The sequence below is a fragment of the Neovison vison genome, chromosome 4, assembly GCF_020171115.1.
Source record: "Neovison vison isolate M4711 chromosome 4, ASM_NN_V1, whole genome shotgun sequence".
Classification (NCBI taxonomy): Eukaryota; Metazoa; Chordata; class Mammalia; order Carnivora; family Mustelidae; genus Neogale; species Neogale vison.
In genome coordinates this window covers 135,510,678-135,530,866 of record NC_058094.1, presented here as the reverse complement: position 1 = coordinate 135,530,866, position 20,189 = coordinate 135,510,678, and the positions used below count along the sequence as shown (strand labels likewise).

At 49.2% G+C, this 20,189-nt stretch overlaps 1 protein-coding gene across 1 annotated transcript in view; it reads left to right on the top strand.

Annotated features, from left to right (window-relative positions):
* The window catches only part of ABCA13 (ATP binding cassette subfamily A member 13), a 330,719-nt gene that overhangs the window by 149,672 nt on the left and 160,858 nt on the right, over nucleotides 1-20,189 (top strand). The window contains exons 33-39 of the mRNA XM_044246994.1: nucleotides 4,713-4,827; nucleotides 6,107-6,436; nucleotides 8,440-8,509; nucleotides 8,991-9,122; nucleotides 15,926-16,063; nucleotides 17,002-17,182; nucleotides 19,662-19,880. Of these exons, the coding sequence (XP_044102929.1) occupies nucleotides 4,713-4,827; nucleotides 6,107-6,436; nucleotides 8,440-8,509; nucleotides 8,991-9,122; nucleotides 15,926-16,063; nucleotides 17,002-17,182; nucleotides 19,662-19,880 (1,185 nt within the window). The remainder of the gene's footprint in view (nucleotides 1-4,712; nucleotides 4,828-6,106; nucleotides 6,437-8,439; nucleotides 8,510-8,990; nucleotides 9,123-15,925; nucleotides 16,064-17,001; nucleotides 17,183-19,661; nucleotides 19,881-20,189) is intronic.

The window sequence follows — 20,189 nt, the reverse complement described above, 5'->3', positions numbered from 1 at the left end:
CCGGAACACATGTTCATTGCTTATCATTATCCTTACCCTGTAATTTACCGGTCATCCTTGGGTGGGCTAAAATTTGTCTTCTAGTAATTTCCTTAAGATGATCATATGAGATAATGTAACCTGGGTTCTTACGTACTTAGAATTCTTTGCAGCATTTATATTTGAAAGGCAGCCCGGCTAGATATGAAATCCTTGACTTAGTATTTCCTCAAGTATTTTGTAGAAATAACTCCATTATCGTTGGCCTTGGATGTGATTATGGAACAATCTGAGGCCACTCTGATATTTTCCTGCTTTTATCTGACCTGGTAATTTTGCCAAGTTGCTAGTGACTTGAAAATTCAACAAATTTAGTGGGATACGTTTCATTGTAGACCATTCTAGAATAATTGTCCATGGCACAAGATAAGACCTGTCAATGTGTAGATTTCAGTTTTCTTGCCTGGAAACTTTTGATGGGTTCCAGCATTACCAATTTATTATCTTCCAGCCCTGGATTTTCTTCTTCAAGGACGCCAATTGCATGGATTTCTTTTCCCCATATTTTTTATCCATAACATTTCCCTAATTTAAAAAAAAAAAACCTTTTTCTTTTCAATTGTGTTTCTTATGTCAATTTTTTATGTCCCGTACCATAATTTGTGCGGTATTAATTTGACCGGTGCATCTTCTAACTATATCTTGTTTGACGGCTACTCTTTCCCTTCTGTTTCTTTCAAGGTTCTCCCAGTTCCGATTTCCTATCTTCTTACTATCTTGTCACCTCATCACCCAATTGTAACAGTTCTGCTGGGTGTGTTTTTTAATATGCGGAATTGCTTTATTAACTATTTTTCCATCGATGGCAAATAATACATTCACTATTTTCATCTGCCTCGTGTGACCATCTTTTTGGGCACGTGTTTTTCATTTGTTGGTAATGGTGGGACTCAACCACCTTTATTCCTTGTACAGATGTGCTGGATTTTGTTTTGGTTGTTATTCGTTCTGAATGAATCGGGTTTTCCTGCCCAGTCTTTTGCCAGGGGGTCCCATCAGTGGTGAGGACCAGGTGACCTTAATGGCCACAAGGACCGAGTGCTTCCACTAGATACATGTGCTCCTCACATAACGTTCCTCTTCTCTTTCCCTGGCAAAAGGGTCTGGGGGCAAGAGTGGTTTCTGACATCACCCACCTTAACATGCGGGTTGGCACCCACTTTTAACACTTCCTGTCCTATACCCTCAGGTCGTGCCCCTAGGCCTTCAGAGGTGCGGTTTTGATGGTATCTTCTACACCTGCAGGGGGCGGGGTTTCGCGGCTGACCTCTCTCATCCGCGTTCCTGTGTGCCGCCTCCTTTTTTTTTTTTTTTTTTTTTAAGATTCTGTGTATTTATTTGACAGAGAAAGAGATCACAAGTCAGGCCGAGAGAGAGGGGGAAGCAGACTCCCTGCCGAGCAAAGAGCCCAATGCTGCGGGGCTCAATCCCAGGACCCGAAATCATGACCTGAGCCTAAAGCAGTGGTTCAATCCACTGAGCCATCCAGGCGCCCCATGTGCCGCCATCTTGACCTTGACTGTTTCCAGTACTTCCAGGCACTTGTCAAAACTGGAATGGATGTTTTTCCCATCTTTTGTTGATTTGGGACTGGTGTTCAGGACTGGAGTAGGAAAGGGTAGGCACACAAGCCACGTATTCCAATTTCTCATTCCGTCCGCTTCTTCCAAGTAGCCTCACTCAGCCAGGTACGTGCAGAACAACTGGATGTTCCCTGGGATCTGCGGTCGTGGCTGTAAGGGCTCCAGAGCTGGGTTTACTCACAAGCCTGCCACAACAACTTTGTCATTACGAAGATGTGGGTGGGTGGATGGGGGTTCCATAGGACGCGTACATCATAGCCCCAGACTCAACAGAATCCTGACCCAGTGTGACTTCTGGGCAGTAACTCAGATGGAATTTTTTTTTAAGATTTTCATTTATTTATTTGACAGAGATCACAAGTAGGCAGAGAGGCAAACAGAGAGAGAGGGGGAAGCAGGGAGCAGAGAGCCCAATGCGGGGCTCAATCCCAGGACCCTGAGATCATAACCTGTGCTGAAGGCAGAGGCTTTAATCCACTGAACCACCCACGCACCCCACTCAGATGGAATCTTAATATTTGTGTGGGATACTTATGGGCTCTTTTGTAAGGCTCAAGGTGCTAGAAGAACAGAGGTCAATAGCTATCAATTCCAGTGCCCTTTTTATTTTTTTTTTAAAAGATTTTATTTATTTATTTGAGAGAGACAAGGAGCATGAGCAAGGGGGTGGGGCGGGAAAGGGAGAGGGAGAATCAGGCCTCCTGCTGAGCAGGGAGCCCAACTTGGGGGGACCCTGAGATCATAACCTAAGCCAAAGGGAGATGCCTAACCGACAGAGCCCTCCAGGTCCCCAGGTCCAGTGTTTTTAAGTAGAAAAGATAAAGTTCATGAACATAGACAAGCTCTTTTCAAATCCCTCCCAGCCCCCAAGTAAGCTCTGTATTCATTGTTTTTTAGCTTTACAAGTGATTGAAGTGTCATTTTTTTTTTTTCCTGTAAATTGGGTTAATCTGGGAGAAGAGATGTCACTTGTGGGATGTGCAGGTGTATATAGGATATGGTGCTTCCTCTTCCTAGCCTTCTACATGCACTGGACACTGTAAAAAAGAAGGACCAAAAAGCCTCAGAAAAATTGCCAAGCTGAGCGGCATGGGAGCTAAGTTTCTAGCGTCTGGATCGCGTTGGAGTTAGCTGATGTTTAGCTTTAAAATGCGATTCACCAAATTGATAGTCATTATAATCATCTTAGGCAGGAAAATGAATAAAAACAAAGACGTCAATCTGACCCCCCTTCTTTTTTTACTTAGTCACAGTTTCCCTAACAAATAGATCGCATTTACTACATGGACAGCCTTTGCCAAGCAGAGGAGATGCAGGGGGAGGCCTTACCATCCAGTGGGAAGGACAGATGGTCCGCACTGGGGCCAGCACTCTGAAGGGGAGGTCTCGGCAGGGGTGCCCTTGCAGGCTGTTGCAACAGGGACCAGAGAGCTGGTTCTGTCTCCGGGTCAGCATCTTTGTCCGCCCCCTTGTCTTGTCTACATGGCTGCACATTTGCTGTGGCTTTCCCCCTCCCTCTTCATGGACTTTCTCTGTCTACACTGCATTCAGTCTTTTTAAAAACCTTACACCTAATGGGTCCCCTCCCTGTTTCCCTCTCTCCCTTCTAAGAGCCTTTTGTGGAATTCCCTTGTTCTTTGAGTAAATCTGCTGTCACCTGGGTATAGAAAATCCTTGCGGGCTCTGGCCCCAGCTGACGCGCCACACCATCTCCCAACCCATGCGGTCCTTGGCCGCTCCAGAGCTGTGCCTCCGTGCTCCCGCCTCCAGGCCTTCCCTTGCTGCCTCTCTGCCTGGAGCCACCTTCCTTCAGATCCCCGACATTCTGGGGGACTCATTTCCTTACTTCATCCGCTCTCTGCTCTGACACTTCTCCCCACAAACACCTTGCCCAGCTACCTGTTTGAGATAGCATCCCTACCCACGGAAGCTGTACTTCCTCATACTTGATGCCATACTGTGTATCTCCTTGTCCTGGTTTACATCAGGTGAGCCCACCCCGCCCTCACCTGGCTGCCAGAATGCAGAATGCTTCAGAACAGGACCTTTCTCTCTTCGGTTCATTCACGGACCACAAGCCCAAAAACATGGCTTGCCCCTCTGGGCGGCCTCCGTGATGAAGCGAATAATGGATATGTGGGTCTAGAGCCCGGGGGGGATGGGGTGAGGAGGCAGAGCCCAGGGCTGGGCTGAGAAGTCACAGTGAGGGAGACAGAGGAGAAATGGAGAAAGCCAGGAGGGGTATAAAAGGTACAGAAGGAGGAAAGAAGGAGAGACCCGTCACTGGTACCAAACACAGCCAAGAAGTGAAGACGGATAATGATGGAGAAGGTCCCGTTGGGCTTGAGGAGTGGCTGTCGTGGGCGTTCTAGGTAAGGGCCGTGTCAAGTGTGTGTTAGAGAAGCTGGAGAGCGGGAGTGGGAAGTGAGTGGTTGAAGAAGAGATATGGAGACTTCTTTTCTTTCTTTTTAAAAAATATTTTATTTATGAAAGAGAGAGAGAGAGAGAGAGAAAGCGTGAGAGCAGGGGAGGGGGGAGGGGCAGAAGGAGAGGGACAAGCAGACTCTTTGATGGAGTCTGACTCGGGGCTCAATCTCACAACCCTGAGATCATGACCTCAGCTGACACCAAGAGTCAGACACCAACTGAGCCACCCAGGTGGCTGGCCACAGGGAGAATTTCAACAGTCTGTGTTCACATATCTTGTAAGGCCATAAGCTATGGTCAATTGAGATTTTCGATTGAAGACACTCAAGAGTCTCAACGAAGTAGGGGAGGTTGTAGTCATGAATGAGTGTGACCTGTGTCCTTCCCACGGGCTCTGCTTAGGAAGGCGTCAGAGGGCAGCGATTGGGGCTGGGGGACAGTGGCTGTGTGAGGGACCTCCAGCCAGCGTGTCTCCGTCGTGGGTTTCGCACGCCTCCTCAATCAGGACGCCAGCCAGCCGTCCCGTTGAAATGGCCAGAGGAGATGTTGCTCCTTGAAAGGGCTTGGTCGCGTGTAAGGACGACGTGAAAACGTGTATGCAGGAGCCCGACCCTAGAGCCCCTTCCTTCGTCCTTGGGTGCTGACGGGATTACTTCCTTGCAGATTCTTGAACAACGTCGGCTTCTTCTTCCCTCTGATAATGATGCTGACGTGGATGGTGTCTGTGAGCAGCATGGTCCGAAAGCTGGTTTACGAGCGAGAGATCCAGATAGAAGAGGTAATCGGCCGAGTGCCTGTCTGGGGGACCAGCGGGGGCGGCGGGGGCTTTGGAGCCGAATCCTGTCCCATGACTGACCCTGTACTCTGTTTCACCTGCCCTCCCCTCTGTGGGGGCCCCTGTGCACAGCCAGGAGGGGGCCCCGGGGAAGAGCATTTCACATTGGAGCTGATGCCCTGCCAGGCTAACAGGTGTTTTCTGGGGGGATAGAAGGAAGCCCAAGGACATGCAGGCCAGGATCAAAGAAAGGAGCCAGCATCGCCCATTCAGCAGGTTTTTAAACAACCCGGAAAGACGTAAGGGCAGACTCCCCACCTTGATTTCCGGTTAAATCCCTTCATGGCAGCCTTGATGTTCTTGTTTTACTACCGTTAAAACTTGAAACTATCACATCTGTGGTTAAGAAGGAACATTCCTGAAAGTACCCAGTGAAGGCTGGCCTTTGTGGGGGATGGGCGCATGCACCCCCTTGCCTCATTATTAAGGTGAAGGAGCAGTGAGGTCAAGGTCTCAGTTCGCATTCAGGTCTGACTAGGACTGGCACTGCTGTTTCCCACGTTGTTCACCTACTCAGAATGGAATTTTCCTGCATTTCTGTGTTTCCTCCTCATCCACCCAGCAAGGACCCTGGGCATGGGGACTGAGGACTGGGGGTCAGTCACGCTGACTTGATCGCCTTTTACCAGGGAGCAGCCCCACCACCCTCCAAGATACCCCAAAGTTACAGATGGAAAATGAGCACCTTAACAGAGACATTCATCTCGTTATTACTTCAGGTTCAGTTGTTTTTGCAAAATGCCCTCTAACAGTCATGCAAGAGACCCCTCCCCAACCTGAACAGCTTAGGGTCCAGTATCCCCCTCCCTTCATTGTTCTGTTTGTCTTCCTTAAACCAAAACAACACCACTGAAATAAGGGGAAAAAAAAAAAAGATGGAAAACAACCAAAAACCAAACAAAGCAAAAAACTGAAAAAACAAAAAAAAGGAAAAAGAAGCAAAGCTGGCAAAGTCCGAGTGGATAAGGAGGCGCAAGGCATGATGGGCATTGCTTGAGCCTGGGGGCTGGGGGCTGGTCTTGCCCCTCTGCGGTGTGGGCTCATGGCCGTGACCTCCCCGGGGTGCATTCCCTACAAGGGGTGCTGGGCTCCGGGTTCTGCGAGGGGCTGATGGCCAGGCTGGCCCCAGCATGGGAATTTCTAGCGCCACCTGCCTCCCCTGACAAGATCTGTTCTTTCTCAAGGATCCCGGTGATAACCCTGCGTTTCCTTCTTTTGACAGTACACGAGAATGATGGGCGTGCATCCCACCGTCTTCTTCCTGGCCTGGTTCCTGGAGAACATGGCCGTGTTGGCCTTGAGCAGCGTTGCCCTGGCCGTCATTCTCAAAGCGAGCGGCATCTTCGCGCACAGCAATGCCTGTATCATTTTCCTCTTTCTGCTGGATTTCGGGGTGTCGGTCGTCATGCTGAGTTACTTCCTGAGTGTGTTTTTCAGCCGAGCGAACACAGCTGCCCTCTGTACCAGCCTGGTGTACATGATCAGCTTTCTGCCCTACATAGTGCTGTTGGTTCTCCATAACCAACTCAGTGTTGTCGTGCAGACGTTTCTGGTAAGTTTCTTCTTTTTTTTAATTGCTGCATCTACCCGACAAATCAGTCATGACCTCACTCCATCAGTCTGTCATTTCTAGATCTGGGTGGGCTCCCGGGTACCTCCTTCTCTTTATTCGGTCCCCGGAGGCCAACCCTGCAGCCTCCATGCACTGGCATTGTAGCGATTTTCCTGGAAGGGAGCCCATGAGGAATTGGTACTTCCCACGTAACGGGGTCTCTCCTCTGGGGGCGTTTTGGAAATCGGTCACGCCCCAAAGGCAGCGTAGGACCTCCGTGTCTGTGTTTCACGGATGGAAAGACATAGATTTCCAAAGCTATTTTAGCAGCAAAAAATAAGTGTTTTTCTCGAAACATCAGGAATGACATCACACTGAGGGGAACCATCCCTCTGTTAGCGACATCAGAATCCTTCACCGTTTAAAGTGTGCCCGCCTGAGTGGGTAGGATCATTCTGTTGGGTGTGCGACACGAAGTACACAGAAGAGACACACCCATTCCTTCTTGGGTGAGAAGTGCTCGGCGGGCGCCGGGAGCTCTGTCCATGGGGAAGGGACGTATGCATGACCGTGAGGAAGGTCGGCTGCAGAGAGCCAGCCCCAGACCTCTCCTCCCCCCACAGGTCAGGCCAGGTTCCCCAAATGCAGTCTGACGGGAGGTGTGACTGGAGACACTGAGGGAGAATTTGGGAGGTGCCCAGGAGGGCTAGGATCTCAGGGCTCCTATAGGACCCTTGAAGGCCATGGGAGGTCGCCTGTCCCACAAGGCACAATGACAGCTGAGGGACCCTTGCTTGTAGGGACAGCGTCACTTTTTCTGCTCCCTTAGAGACTCAGGGAGCATATACCTCTGTGAGAGCCCCATTATTTTTCTCCAGTATCCGTGAACCTCCGCCTTTCCTCCTGGCCATGGACACGCATTCCTTTGAAGAAATGCCACCTTTACGTGTTTACTTATTTAAGATTTTATTTATTTATTTATTTACTTACTTACTTATTTACCTGAGAGCGAGTAAGCGAGAGAGGGAGGGAGAGCACGAGAGCACAAGCAGGGAGGGGCAGCAGGCAGAGGGAGAAGCAGGCTTCTTGCTGAGCAGGGAGCCCAATGCGGGACTCGATTGCAGGACCCCAGGATCATGACCTGAGCCAGAGGCAGACCCTTCACCGACAGCCACGCAGGTGTCCCGAAATGCCACTTTTAATCAGAATTTATCCACTGATGGGTGTTCACCGTTTCTAAATAGCGGAACCAGTAATTTTGGGTCAGTGTTTGTTAGCTGTTGCCAGAATCCTGAAAATGACTGGGACCCTTTACCCAACCCCATTCTCTGCTACTCCTTACATGGCCCGAATTTCAAATACTGCGGTGCCTTTACTTCAATGCATTTGTTTAAACGTTCCAGCATACAATGTTTGAGTTCCTCTTCCCATGTTCAAACGTGTCCTTGCCAACAAAACACAAAAAAATACAAAACAAAACAAAACAAAAACAAAAACCCTAACTCTGGTGTCTGATATTTTTAAGTGTGAAATACGGTTCAGCAGGTTCTTTCGTGGACGTAGGACCTGCCCAGTGGAAACAAAGCTGCGTTTTACTCCAGGGCGCTTTCTCTCTAGCGCAGAATCGCGGGGATGATCTGTAGGTCTGCTTGCGGCACGCTCCAGGCCATCCACTTAATAATGAAAAACAAGAAATCGCTGTGTTCCGTTCTCCACCGTCTCCTGTTACGCGTTTCTGTACTCGCAGTGCTCGGGTCTCTGGCACTTTAGGGAATTCCCTTCCCCATTAAAAACTAGCTTGTTATCAGGGTACCAGAGTGGGCTGATGCTCGGCTCAGTCTCCCAGGGTCCAATGTCGAAATCACTGCCTGGAGTGATGCTTTGCCCTCGCCGGGGGGCAGGGGTGCATGTGCGGCTTCTGTGTTTGCATGTAGCGCCGTGGGTTTTCTGGGGTCTCAGGGCATTGCTAATGTGCTGTTTCTCTCTCCCTTCCCTGTGGGCAGTGCCTGCTTTCCACCACGGCCTTCGGACAAGGAGTGTTTTTCGTCACCTTCCTAGAAGGGCAAGAAGCAGGTGAGAAAGGGGAGAAGCCTTTGTCAGAAGAGACCGGGGATTCAGGCTTCTAGGTGTTTCCAAGCGTCCTGTTACAAGGGCCGGAGGACAAGGTCTTCGTTCCAAAGCAGTATGTCTGGAACAAGGGGCTAGGGCTTGCCTCAGGGGGTGTGATTACCCCCCACGGCCCAGTGGCCCCGACAGATGCATTTTGGTGAGACAAGAAACGAGGTAGAAGTAAAGCAACACTAAAATAAAACAACAACAACAAAATGTTGGATATTCGAAAGTGGGTAAAGCCAGTCCACCTGGTTTCCTTGAAATCACGGGAGACTGGGCAGGCTCCCAGTTCCTCTGAGGAGCCGTGATCCGTGGGAAAGCCTGCCTTTGTCTCGGCTGCGTTCAGCTCTGCTCCGAGCTTCCAGAACGCACGGACTTACTCACCCAGATCTGCCCCGAGAGAGACTGTGAGGCTCTGACTCTGCCTTTCCCTTCCTTCCAGGGGTCCAGTGGAGTAACATGTACCAGCCTCCGGAACCGTCAGGCATGACATTCGGCTGGGTTTGCTGGATGATGGCCTTCGATTCAGGCCTTTATTTCTTATGTGGTTGGTACTTGAACAACTTGATTCCCGGTAAGAATTCTGTGTCATCAGAGTTGCCCCAAAGAAGCTAAAAAACTGGTTTAAATCATGCGTTTACATCTAATAATCTCATCTGATAGAATTTAAATCTAATGTGCATGGATATTAGAATGATAATTATCTAAATTTAAACGAGAGCTCAGAGGGGGTTTCGTAGGATGTGTTTGAGAGGGAGCTGTGAAGGTTTGAGAAACAGGTGGGCTGCCCAGGTCCTGAAGGAAACGGTAAAGGCCACGTGAGGATAGGACACAAGTGCCTGGAGGCTGACGGAGCGCCCCCCCGCCCCGCCCCCCACCCCCGGGTCACCAAGCGCCTCCCTGGGTGGGCTTCTGTCAATGAACAGGAAAGGCCAGGATCAGGGTTCTCTGGATCAGGGATGTGGGGAGTGAGGAAGGGAGAGTCTGGGGGCATGTGTGTCCTTGGCCCCACAGGGACCAGGTTGGGCAGAAGTCAGAGACAGTATGGATGGAGCAGGAGTGGAGGGACCCTGCTCTCTGCCAGGGCAGGGGGGCAGAACCTGGTGGGAAATCAGGCTGAGGATGAGGGGCTGTGCTGGGGGCTGGGGTCAGGTGTCACCTCCAAACCCAGAGTGTCAGAGGTGTCAAGTGTGAGATTTCTTCCGTGGAACGGCAGGTGCATCCTGGAGGCCATGGGAAGCCAGGCCACCGATAGTAATGGTTTTCCCTGCCATGTTCGTGGGGAAAAAGGTACCCTTACCACATACCTGGCTCAGGATGAAAAGAGCAGAAACAGCTTTTAAAGTCTCTTTATTTATTTTTTAAATTAGTTATTTATTTGACAGGCAGAGATCACAAGTAGGCAGAGAGACAGGCAGAGAGCAAGGAGGAAGCAGGCTCCCATCACTGAGCAGAGAGCCTGATGCGGGACTCGATTCCATGACCTGAGCCAAAGGCAGAGGCTTTAACCCACTGAGCCACCCAGGTGCCCCAAAGTCTCTTTATTTTATATTTTTAGCAGTGGTATTTTGATGATAGTCTATGCCCTTGCTGAAATGACTTGTGATTTTGTCTCTAATTTCCAAAGCATCTGGATATTTGAAGTGAAGTCTAATCTTTAAAAGTTAAGAACTATGAGAGACAGAGATAGAGATAGACAGAGACACACAGAGATTCTAATCATACACACATGGACTATGAAGGGATACAAAGACAAGCTGTTCTGACAGGTGTGACGTGGTACCTCATTGTGGTTTTGGTTTGCATTTCCTTGATGGTGAGTGATGTTGAACAACTTGTCATGTGTCTGTTGGCTCTCTGATGTCTTTTTTGGAGAAATGTCTGTTCACGTCTTCTGCCCATATTTTAATTGGATTATTTGTTTTATTGAGTATTGAGTTTTATAAGTTCTTTTTTAAAATATGATTTTATTTATTGGAGAGAGAGAGCAAGAGAGCATGACTGGGTGGGAGAGGCAGAGGGAGAGGAAGAAGCAGATTCCCCGCTGAGCAGAGAGCCCGATGTGGGACTTGATCCCAGGACCCTGAGATCATGACCTGAGCTGAAGGCAGAGGCTTAACTGACTGAGCCACCCAGGTGCCCTGAAAACATATCTAAAAATAAAAAGACATGGAGTTGGCCAAAGATGACAACAGATTTGTCTTCCTTTTTTAAATCATGTCATTAAATTGCCCTGTATATAGCTTACATATCCTTAATGACACTGTTTACATTACATTTCAATAATGTATATACTGTACAAATTACACTATTTATTTTTAACTCCCACCCAGTCCGACAATAATAACAAAAAATGAAATTACCAGAAAATACAGATGGGCTTTCAGATTCATAAGTGGGATTGCAATTTTGAGGAGCTTGCTGACCTAATGCGTTCTTTTTAAGACAAATATTTTGTAATGCTCCTTTACTCTCCTGAAATAGAATTCACAGATAATCAGGCCTGCTTACCTACCTGATTCAAGAAGTTAATGTACTGTCTTCTCTGTAATATAAAAGAGATAAAAAGAAAGTAATTTTAACAATGCCCAGGCATAATGTTATTACAAGAAGGAGGGAAGTACTCAGATGTTTTTCTTACTTCTGAGGAGTAAGTTTGGATTTAAGGGAAGGAAAAAGACCCAACTCCATTTGGTACTGGAAGCAAGGAATATATATGACAGAGATAAATGGTATAAAAACTCTTATAAAAACTAATGTTGAGGTCATTCAGAGCAACCAGAATTATTTCTATATGGCAAGAAATGTGGGAGTAATTTTAATTAGAGTAGGAATAATGTGGGATGAAACAGAGCCAAGGGAAGTGGAAAAAATAATGACATTTTTGTAAATAATCCGGGTCTTATTTGAAAGTGTGGAGTCAGGTAACTTTTCATGATAAAACATGGGTCAGGGGCACCTGGGTGGCTCAGTCTGTTAAGCATCTGACTTTTGATTTCAGCTCTGGTCTTGATCTCAGGATCATGGGATTGAGCCCCATGTCAGGCTCCACGCTCAGCACGGAATCTGCTTGTCCCTCTCTCTTCGCTCCTCCCCGCGAATCACATACACTCCCTCTCTCAAAAATAAAATCTTAAAAAACGAAAGAAAACAAAAAATCATGGGGCAGGTAATGATGAAGCGTAACCAAGGATACATCTCCTGTCTCATAATTCACCCATGCCAGTGCCTACATTTCGTCCCTAGTGTTTTGAAGGCCCTGGCGATCATATCCTTGGGCAGACGGCAGGACGGAGGGTGGATCGGGCCAGGGAACAGTAACATGATTCAGATTTCAGAGAGCCACGGGGTAGATACTTGGCGACAGCATCAGAGTAAGATTGAACACAATGGGAGGCTTCCCTAGTAATCATTTCAGTGTGTGATTTTTACAAAGTAGATGTTTTAGTATTTTGCTATACAACTTAAAAAATATGGAGAATGATGTGAACATGACATAGCTTTTAAAAAAAAGCTTTATTAATAAAATGTAGTGCATGTCACAAAACTCTGCTGATTTTGACAATACCCGGTTCTAAGTTTGTTAAAAGCCATCTCAGATGTTTTGTCCTGAATTTGCGTGTCACAAGTCACATGAGCTGCTATGGACGTGCGGCCTTGAGTTTTCAAAAACGTCCAGCTGGCATTGCACCCCCGATGTGGTTTTCTGAAATTCTGATGCTTCTGTACCAGACTAAAATTTTTCAGTGGTTTGCAAGGTGGTTGCTTTTCTGGAAAATTCAGCGTGTATTAGAACTAGCCACGAGCTTTGGGTTCAGAGGTCCTAGGCTCGACTTGCTAGAAGGGGCTTCTCTTTTTCATTTTTTTTTCTTTTAAATATTTTATTTATTTATTTATTTATTTGAGAGGGAGAGAGAGAGAGAGCATGAGCGTGGGGTAGAGGCAGAGGGAGAAGCAGACTCCCCGCTGAGCAGGGAGCCCAATGTGGACTTGACCCCAGGAACCCGGGATCATGACCTGAGCCAAAGGCAGGTGCTTAACCCACTGAGCCCCCCAGGTACCCATAGAAGGGGCTTTTCACTTGCGTGGCTGTGTGGGAGGAGCCTCAAGAAAGGCAGGTCAAGGGCAATTGTTTGTTGAGCTGGATTGTTCTGGCCTTTGAAAGACACCCACCACCCCAGATGCCAGCACCCTAAAGGCCACCTGTGCTACCCTTCCCCCCATTTATTAACCTGCCTTTTCATCTTTTGTATATCTGAGACTCTGACAACTTGGAGCCTCAGGGACTCTGGAGGGACTGTCCCCCAGGGGCTAGCCATTCCTAGAGATAGTAAAGGATTTGCTTGTGAGCTCCCTTTTCATCTGCAAAGCCAGCAATCCAGAGTTACAGCCTGCCACCCCCTCTATAGTCTGTCCTGTCCCCTGCCCTCATGGCCGCAGGGTCAGGGACCCAGTAACTAGGACAGCTGCTGTGCCCCAGAGCCTGCTGACCCTGCTTCAGCTGCTCCTTCCCCAGAAAGTACAGTAAAGGGTCTAGCCTTCACTGCTCTCTCCCTGCACCTCCTGACAGACCTGGTGCTTCCCTGCGTGCCCCCCACCCCGGTGCCCTCTCCTGGGACCTGAATAGCAAACCATCCTTTCAAAGGCTGGTTTCCTGATCTCTTGGACTCCGCATACCTGAGTAATAATAAAACCTACAATTGAAAACACCCGTTCGCTGTGCCAGCCCAAAGTCCCCCCTCCCTCCCACATTTCCAGAACCCCTCTATGAGGTCTCAGCAAGCTGAGAGTCGCTGTTTGCAAGTCTGCAGTGGGCAGCAAGGCCTCCCCAGCCGGGGCTGGGTAGCAACAGTTTCGCTGTTGCTCTCTGTGTCCTTCTGTCTGTCTTGTCCGTGGAGTGATGGGGTGGGTCCAGACCCCTGCGTGTCTCACCCTGGTGTCTGAGCGGGAGGCCTGGCCTCCTGGCCCGCCAGGTTCAAGGTCAGGTGCCGATCTCCCTGCCTGCGCAGAGCTCCCCGGCTGACATCTGGTCCTCTCCAAGTCTTTTCGTTTCATAAACTCTTCTTTATGTGCTTCCAATTAAATTTGATTTCACTCGATTTGTCTAGTTTCATTGACTTCTGCTTTTATCACTGTCAGGTTTTGGGGGGCAATGTTAATGAGTTTCCTGCCCCGCGCGAGCCAGCAGGCAGCTTCCCCGGGCGGAGAAGAGCTCCCGAGAAGCGCAGGGCCTTTGCATATATTAATGTGCCCGGCTACATATGGTGATGTGAGCGGGAAGCCCGTGCTCATGGAGTGCTCATAAAACATGTTTGGATTTACAAGCAACAGCAAAGAGCAGAGGATAGCGTCAGAGCTGAGTGGCCTCCCTGCTAGGGAGTTGGCAGCCTTCCCCCCCAAACCCCCGTCCATTTACATTAATAGATTAATTAGCAGGACTTTAAAAGTGCAAACAGATTAGAGCTGGATGGCTTAATTAGCAAACTGGCTGTTAATATTCAATTTGTTTCCAATTTCAAAAGGCCCCTCCCGTGTCTCTTGTCCTTCCCGTCCCTGCAACCATGACCCCAAATCAGGTCTCTGTGAACCTCCTGGGGATGGTTAGGGGGTCCTTGAACTCCTGACCATGTGTCCGGGTGCCGCCGTTGCTCCTGCTCACGCAGACTCTGATCTGCCCCCAGAAGGGCATGTGGATCTGTCGCCCACTTGCCCATCCATCAGGCGGCGCCCGCTCACAGGGATGCTGTCAAGGACAGTCACTGAAGGTCACAGAACAGGGTCCCTCAGCAGAAGATGGCAGCTTGATGCGGGGGCTGGAGTAGCAGCCACCAGCTCTGGTGGAAGAGTCTCCTGCTTCCTCTGTTGGCTTCTCTTCTTTTATTTCTGCAAACTCAGCATGCATGCCCCGGGCAGGAGCCCTGCCCTCCATTCCCATGCATGTCTTGTTTGGATCGAAGGCAACGGAGTATTGTCACTGCTGCATTCAGAGAGGCTTGTACCGCGGGGCTGCTGCATATAGTTCAGCAGCCTGTGTCCTTTCCCCTGGGAGGGAGAGGTGGTCATAGACCCCCACACTGCGTGGTCATAGGCCCATGTGAATGAACATAGAGGGGCTCCTGGGCAGGGTCGGAAGGGAGAGCATGTGGAGGATATCATTATCCGTGGGTTGCTCGCCTCTTGCTGGGTAGGGGTAGTTAGTGGTTTGCTAGAGTCTTGGAGAACATTCTGCCTGTGTGTTGCACATTTTCTAGGGCAGGTGTGATGACTCAGGCTGCATGGCTTAACCAAGAGAAATCCAGTCTCTCCCACCCTGGATTCTGGAGGGGTCCAAGATCCAGGCATGTACAAGGCTGGTTCTCCTGAGGTCTGCCTCCTTCTCCTCGTGTCCTGTTGGTCTGTCCGCACTCCCTGTTTGTGTCCTAATCTCTTCCCGTAAGGGCACCAGATCGGATGAGGGCTGACCCAGCAACTTCACTGAACCTTAATTATCTCTTGAAAGCCTTCCTCCAAATACTGCCCCATTCTGAGTTACTGGGGGTTCGGATTGCAACATGTATTTTGGGCCACTCAGCTCAACTTGTACCAGAAGTGACCGTTAGACAGGATACTAGCTCCACACTCTCCTTCACTTGCCCGTTCTGCTTTGTGATCACGTCTCTGAATCTTTGGCTTGGACAGGATGAGGTCAGCCACCTCCCCTCGGTGGGAGGGTCCAGGTGTCAAAACAGTCCTCACGTAGGCCTTTATCTCTTCAATCGCTTGGAGGATTTGGAACACGCATCGAATTTAGGCCAGAATGGATGTGTTAAAGAAAATTGAGAGGTGTTAATAATTAAATCCACTTTCATTTCAACATATAATGAGGGCAAAGTGACTATTAAGTGGGCCGGAATGAATTTGGAGAGTACGTTTGAAGAATGTCGATGTTTCATATGGAAATGTTGCATTATGTGTTCTTTGTCGATGTTCTAATGGATTAATTCCTTCACGCTGTTAATCCGTGTCTAGGAACCATGCAAACATCAAAGTCGGGACAAGAGAGTGACAGCTCTGTAATGGGGCAGTGGGGCTGGGCGAGTTTTCCTCTGGGGAACATTCAGCAATCGTTCAATGTTACTTTTATTCTTAATAAATACCTGCCTGTTCACGGAGCACTTGGGGGAGGGGGGCGTGGGTCAGGCTGAAGACGGAGCGTGGGGGCTCCCCACACGGCTAACACCCCATCCCCTGGATTGTCCCTGGGTCACATGTGGGATGTGCCTTCAACAGTTTAACATGGAATAACATTGCATACTAATTAGCGAAGACATTCTCGTACAGAATCTTCCAAATAGAAAACAAGAAGTCTACCGATTTTAACTGTATCTTATTTTTTAGGAAATTTCGGCCTAAGGAAACCGTGGTATTTTCCCTTTACTGCGTCATATTGGCAGAGTTTGTGGGGTTTCGTGGCAAAAACACCACAGGCGACTGGTTCTGACCTGTCCTTCATCAACGAGCACTTTGATAACAAAGGTCTGTGAGCGGTAACGGTATTAGATATGGGTCTTCCCTTCTGGCAGGTTTTGCTTCTGCTTTTCATCTGGGTCAAGGCACTGTAACTGGGTGCACCTTCTGTGGCTGTTGCCTGGCCGGGGCTGGTCTTGGGCTCAGAAGCAAAGCTGGAGGCCAAGTGGCCGGAGAGAATTCCCTGATGATGCTGAGCCTGGGGGCCAGAGCCCTGGGGTTTTACCCCCGTCAACTGCTGTTTGCAGCCTTTCTGTGTGCTGGGTGCAGCATGAATGTGTGTGAGGAGCTAAAACAAAGGGGGACAGCTTCCCGGGGCTGTGGGCTGTAGACATCGCCAATGCTAGTGTCTCCAACATTGTCATGAAAGCAAGACCATTGCTGCCCCTTACAAGCAAGGAGCGTGCGGCCAGGGAGACAGGGCACACCCCCATCCCTGTGGCCCTCTGTGTGTCACTTACACCTGCTGGTCCATGAAATTAAGACTTCAGGGACAGTCTGTAGATACACAAGCTCCCATCATGATAGTTGATACCACAGTCAACATTGCAATGTTTTGTTTGTTTGTTTGTTTTTAAGATTTTTATTTATTTATTTGAGAGACAGAGTGAGCTCAAGCAGGGGGAGCGGAAGGCAGAGGCAGAGGGAGAAGAAGGCTCGCCGATGAACAGGGAGCCTGATCCCAGGACCCTGGGATCATGACCTAAGCTGAAGGCAGCCGCTTCACGGACTGAGCCCCCCAGGCGCCCCTGCCACCAGCCATTTCATTTAAGTTTTGCCGTTAATCTAATTTCTCCCTTTGCTTTTGGTAAGGAAGGGTTTTGAGTTGCTGTGTGTTTCCCAGAGCTGCAGCTCAAGTCCATGGCAGGCCCTGCACTGGTGCTTGGGAGCCTTACCCTGGGGGCTTGCAGGGTCCGCCAGGAAAAGCCTGCATCATCTCTTCTCAGGGTCCGCGCTGCAGAACGGGGAGGGAAAGCCTGGAGGAGGGCCCCCAGGCGTCACCCTGGTGTCCGTGACTAAGGAGTACGAGCCACACAAGGCCGCCGTGCGGGACCTGACCCTCACCTTCCACAGAGACCAGATCACTGCCCTGCTGGGGACCAACGGCGCCGGGAAAACCACCGTCATGTGAGTCCCATTTCATCCTCGTCTCACACAGACTTCTAAGAACAGTCTCAATTCACTTGAGATCACGCTTGTTTTCCTTCATTTCTGTTTGGAGACAGAGGACCGAGCCCTCACCCGAGCCTCTCCGTGCTCTGGGTACAGAGTTCGTGGTGGTGGGGGGGGTGTCTTTTCCCTAATTCTTTTATTCCCAGCAAGTAATGTGCCATGGTTTTACTTCAGTCTTTGAGAGCCCAAGGACACTTCTCACTGTCCTACGTTATGCTGAATTTTGCTCGCTTATCTGGGAAGATGAAATTTGGCACGATGTCTGCAAATGTTTTAATTGCCTCAGTAATCTTTTTATCATGTTCTGCTTTTTGTGTGGTTATGGTTTTTTGTTTTTTTTTTTTGGTTCTTTCGTTTGGGGTCCACTGGCTCCACATTTGATTAAAGAATCCAATCAAGGGATCCCAGAGGAATAAAGAGCTTGAAGGTGGAAGGCTCGCAAAGCAGCCCGAGGCCATTTAGGTTAGACCACGGACATTGCCAAACTTGTCCTGCGAATAAACCCATTTCTCTGTTCTTTTTCAGTAGGACTAAAGCATGCTTAGTTAAACAAGGAAAAGGACTATATGCGCCAAACTTCCTTTTTTTTTTTTTTTTTTAAGATTTTATTTATTTATTTGAGAGAGAGAGAGTGCAAGCAAGGGGAGCAGAGGGAGAGGGAGAAGCAGGCTCCCCACTGAGCAGGGAGCCCAATGTGGGGCTGGATCCCAGGACCCTGAGACCATGACCTGAGCCAAAATCAAGAGTCAGAGGCTCAACTCACTGAGCCACCCAGGCACCCCAAGTTTGAGCTTCTTTAAAAAAAAAAAAAAGATTTATTATATTTTATTTAAATTCAATCAATTAACATAGAGTGCATTATTGGTTTCAGAAGTAGAGGTCAGCGATTCATCAGTTGCATTTAACTCCCCGTGCTCATTCTGTCGCGTGGCCGCCTTCATGCCCGCCACTCAGTTTCTCCACCCCTCCCCCACCTCCCCTCCAGCAGCCCTCAGCGTGTTTCCTCCAGTTACGGTTCTCTCATAGTCGGCCTCCCTCTCAGATGTCCGCTTATTTTATTTGTATTCCCCTTCCCCTGTGTTCATCAGTTTTGTTTCTCAAATTCCACATAGGAGTGAGATCATGTGATCATTGTCTTTCTCTGATTGAGTTACTCTCCTTTGAACTTCTTGAGAAAAGTAGCAAAATAACATGCAGAAAGCTTCAGAAATCTCAACTAGGAGGGAAATCAAAAGAGAAAAAAAAAAAAAAAAAGAAAGTTTTCTCTTGGTGTCGATGCTGAATGGATCCGGAGAGGCCCCTGAGCATGCTTGCCGTGTTTTTGGGTGGGAGTAAGCATTCCGTGGCATAACAACTCTGAAGGTCGGCCTCCTACATCATGCTCTGGCGAGCTCGTGTTTCTTAAAGCAAAACCTGGTGTTTGCATTCAGCAGAACAATTAGACTTAAATTTGGAGTTTCTCCAAGTTTCGAGGTCCCTGGATGCGTTCCTCTGGGATCGTGTCTGGGACGTGTCTGAGTCGCTCTGGGCGGTTTGCTGAGCTCCAAACCCGGTTTGGCTCACGCACCAGTGACCATCATGGTGGTGAAACAGAGCACGTTCCCCCTCTTGGTGCTTTCCTGTGCCCCCCGACCCTGACCCCCAAGTGACCACAGATCGGAGGTTTGTCGCTGTAAAGGAGGCTGCCTTTTCTAGAATGTCATGTAAATGGAATCCAGTCTGGCTTATTTCATTGTGCTGATGCCTGGGGGCTTCCTGGTAGCGGTAATACCTCCACCGCTGACCGCCCAGCCCTGGGCTCTGTATAGCCCACAGGGTGCTTGTCCTTGCTCCTGGTGTGGGTGGCAGTGAGTGCATTTCCAGTGGCTGTGACCATCTGCAGACACACGTTTCCCTGTCTCTTACATAAGTACTTAGGGATTTGCTACGTGCTGGGATGGGGGTATGTATAATTTCTTAGAAACGTGAAAACAGTCTCAAAACAGTAAATGTCCCGAGATGACGGGGTCCCCTGGCTTCCTTAGGTCAGTTCGGACCAGCGAGCTTCCGAAGAGGGCCAGTGGAGGGAGAAGCAGACTCCCTGCCAAGCAGGGAGCCGGATGCAGGACTCGATCCCAGGATCTGAGCTGAAGGCAGACGTTTAACGACTGAGTCCCCCAAATGTCCCAAACACGCCTTTTTTGAGCTGGTTTCCTTATCTGTAAAACAGAGCTGGATTTATAATTTTAAACTCCCACGCACTGGAATGGTCTCTGATCAGCATATTGAGGGGCGTGTAAACACTGCCATAAGCCCACATTTCCAAGATGAAACCAGCCAACAACCCGAGGAGTGGAAAACAGGTCCGGGGGGAGGTTGCCCTGGGGAGGCCTGGGTTGCCCACCTTGGAACCAGCCACTGCCTCCGTCCTCTGCTGATTTCTTTTCTCTGGCAGATCTATGCTGACGGGACTCTATGCTCCCACCTCTGGAACCATCATCATCAATGGCAGGAACCTGCAGACAGACTTGTCCTCCATCAGAAAGGAGCTGGGCGTGTGTCCACAGCAGGGGGTCCTGTTCGACAACCTCACTGTCCGTGAGCACCTGCTGCTCTTTGCCTCTGTAAAGGCTCCACAGTGGACCTGGAAGGAGCTGAGTCAGCAAGTCAATAGGTCAGCGCCTGTTGTGTCTTCTTCCTCCTGCCCTCTGCCCCATAAGGTAGTGGTGGGTGTAGGAAGAGAGTCTTTAAAAATATCTCCGATGTCTTTATTTATGAGAAGAAACCCCTAGCAAATTTTTTTTTTTTTTTTTTTTTTTAAGAGAGAGAGAGAGCACAGGCAGGGTGGGGCGGGAATAGTAGCAGAAAGAGGCAGAATCCCAAGCAGGTTTCACGCGGAGTAGGGAGCCCAACACGGGGCTTGATCCCATAACCCTGAGATCACAACCTGAGCTGAAAGCAGGAGTCGGTTGCTTAACCGGCT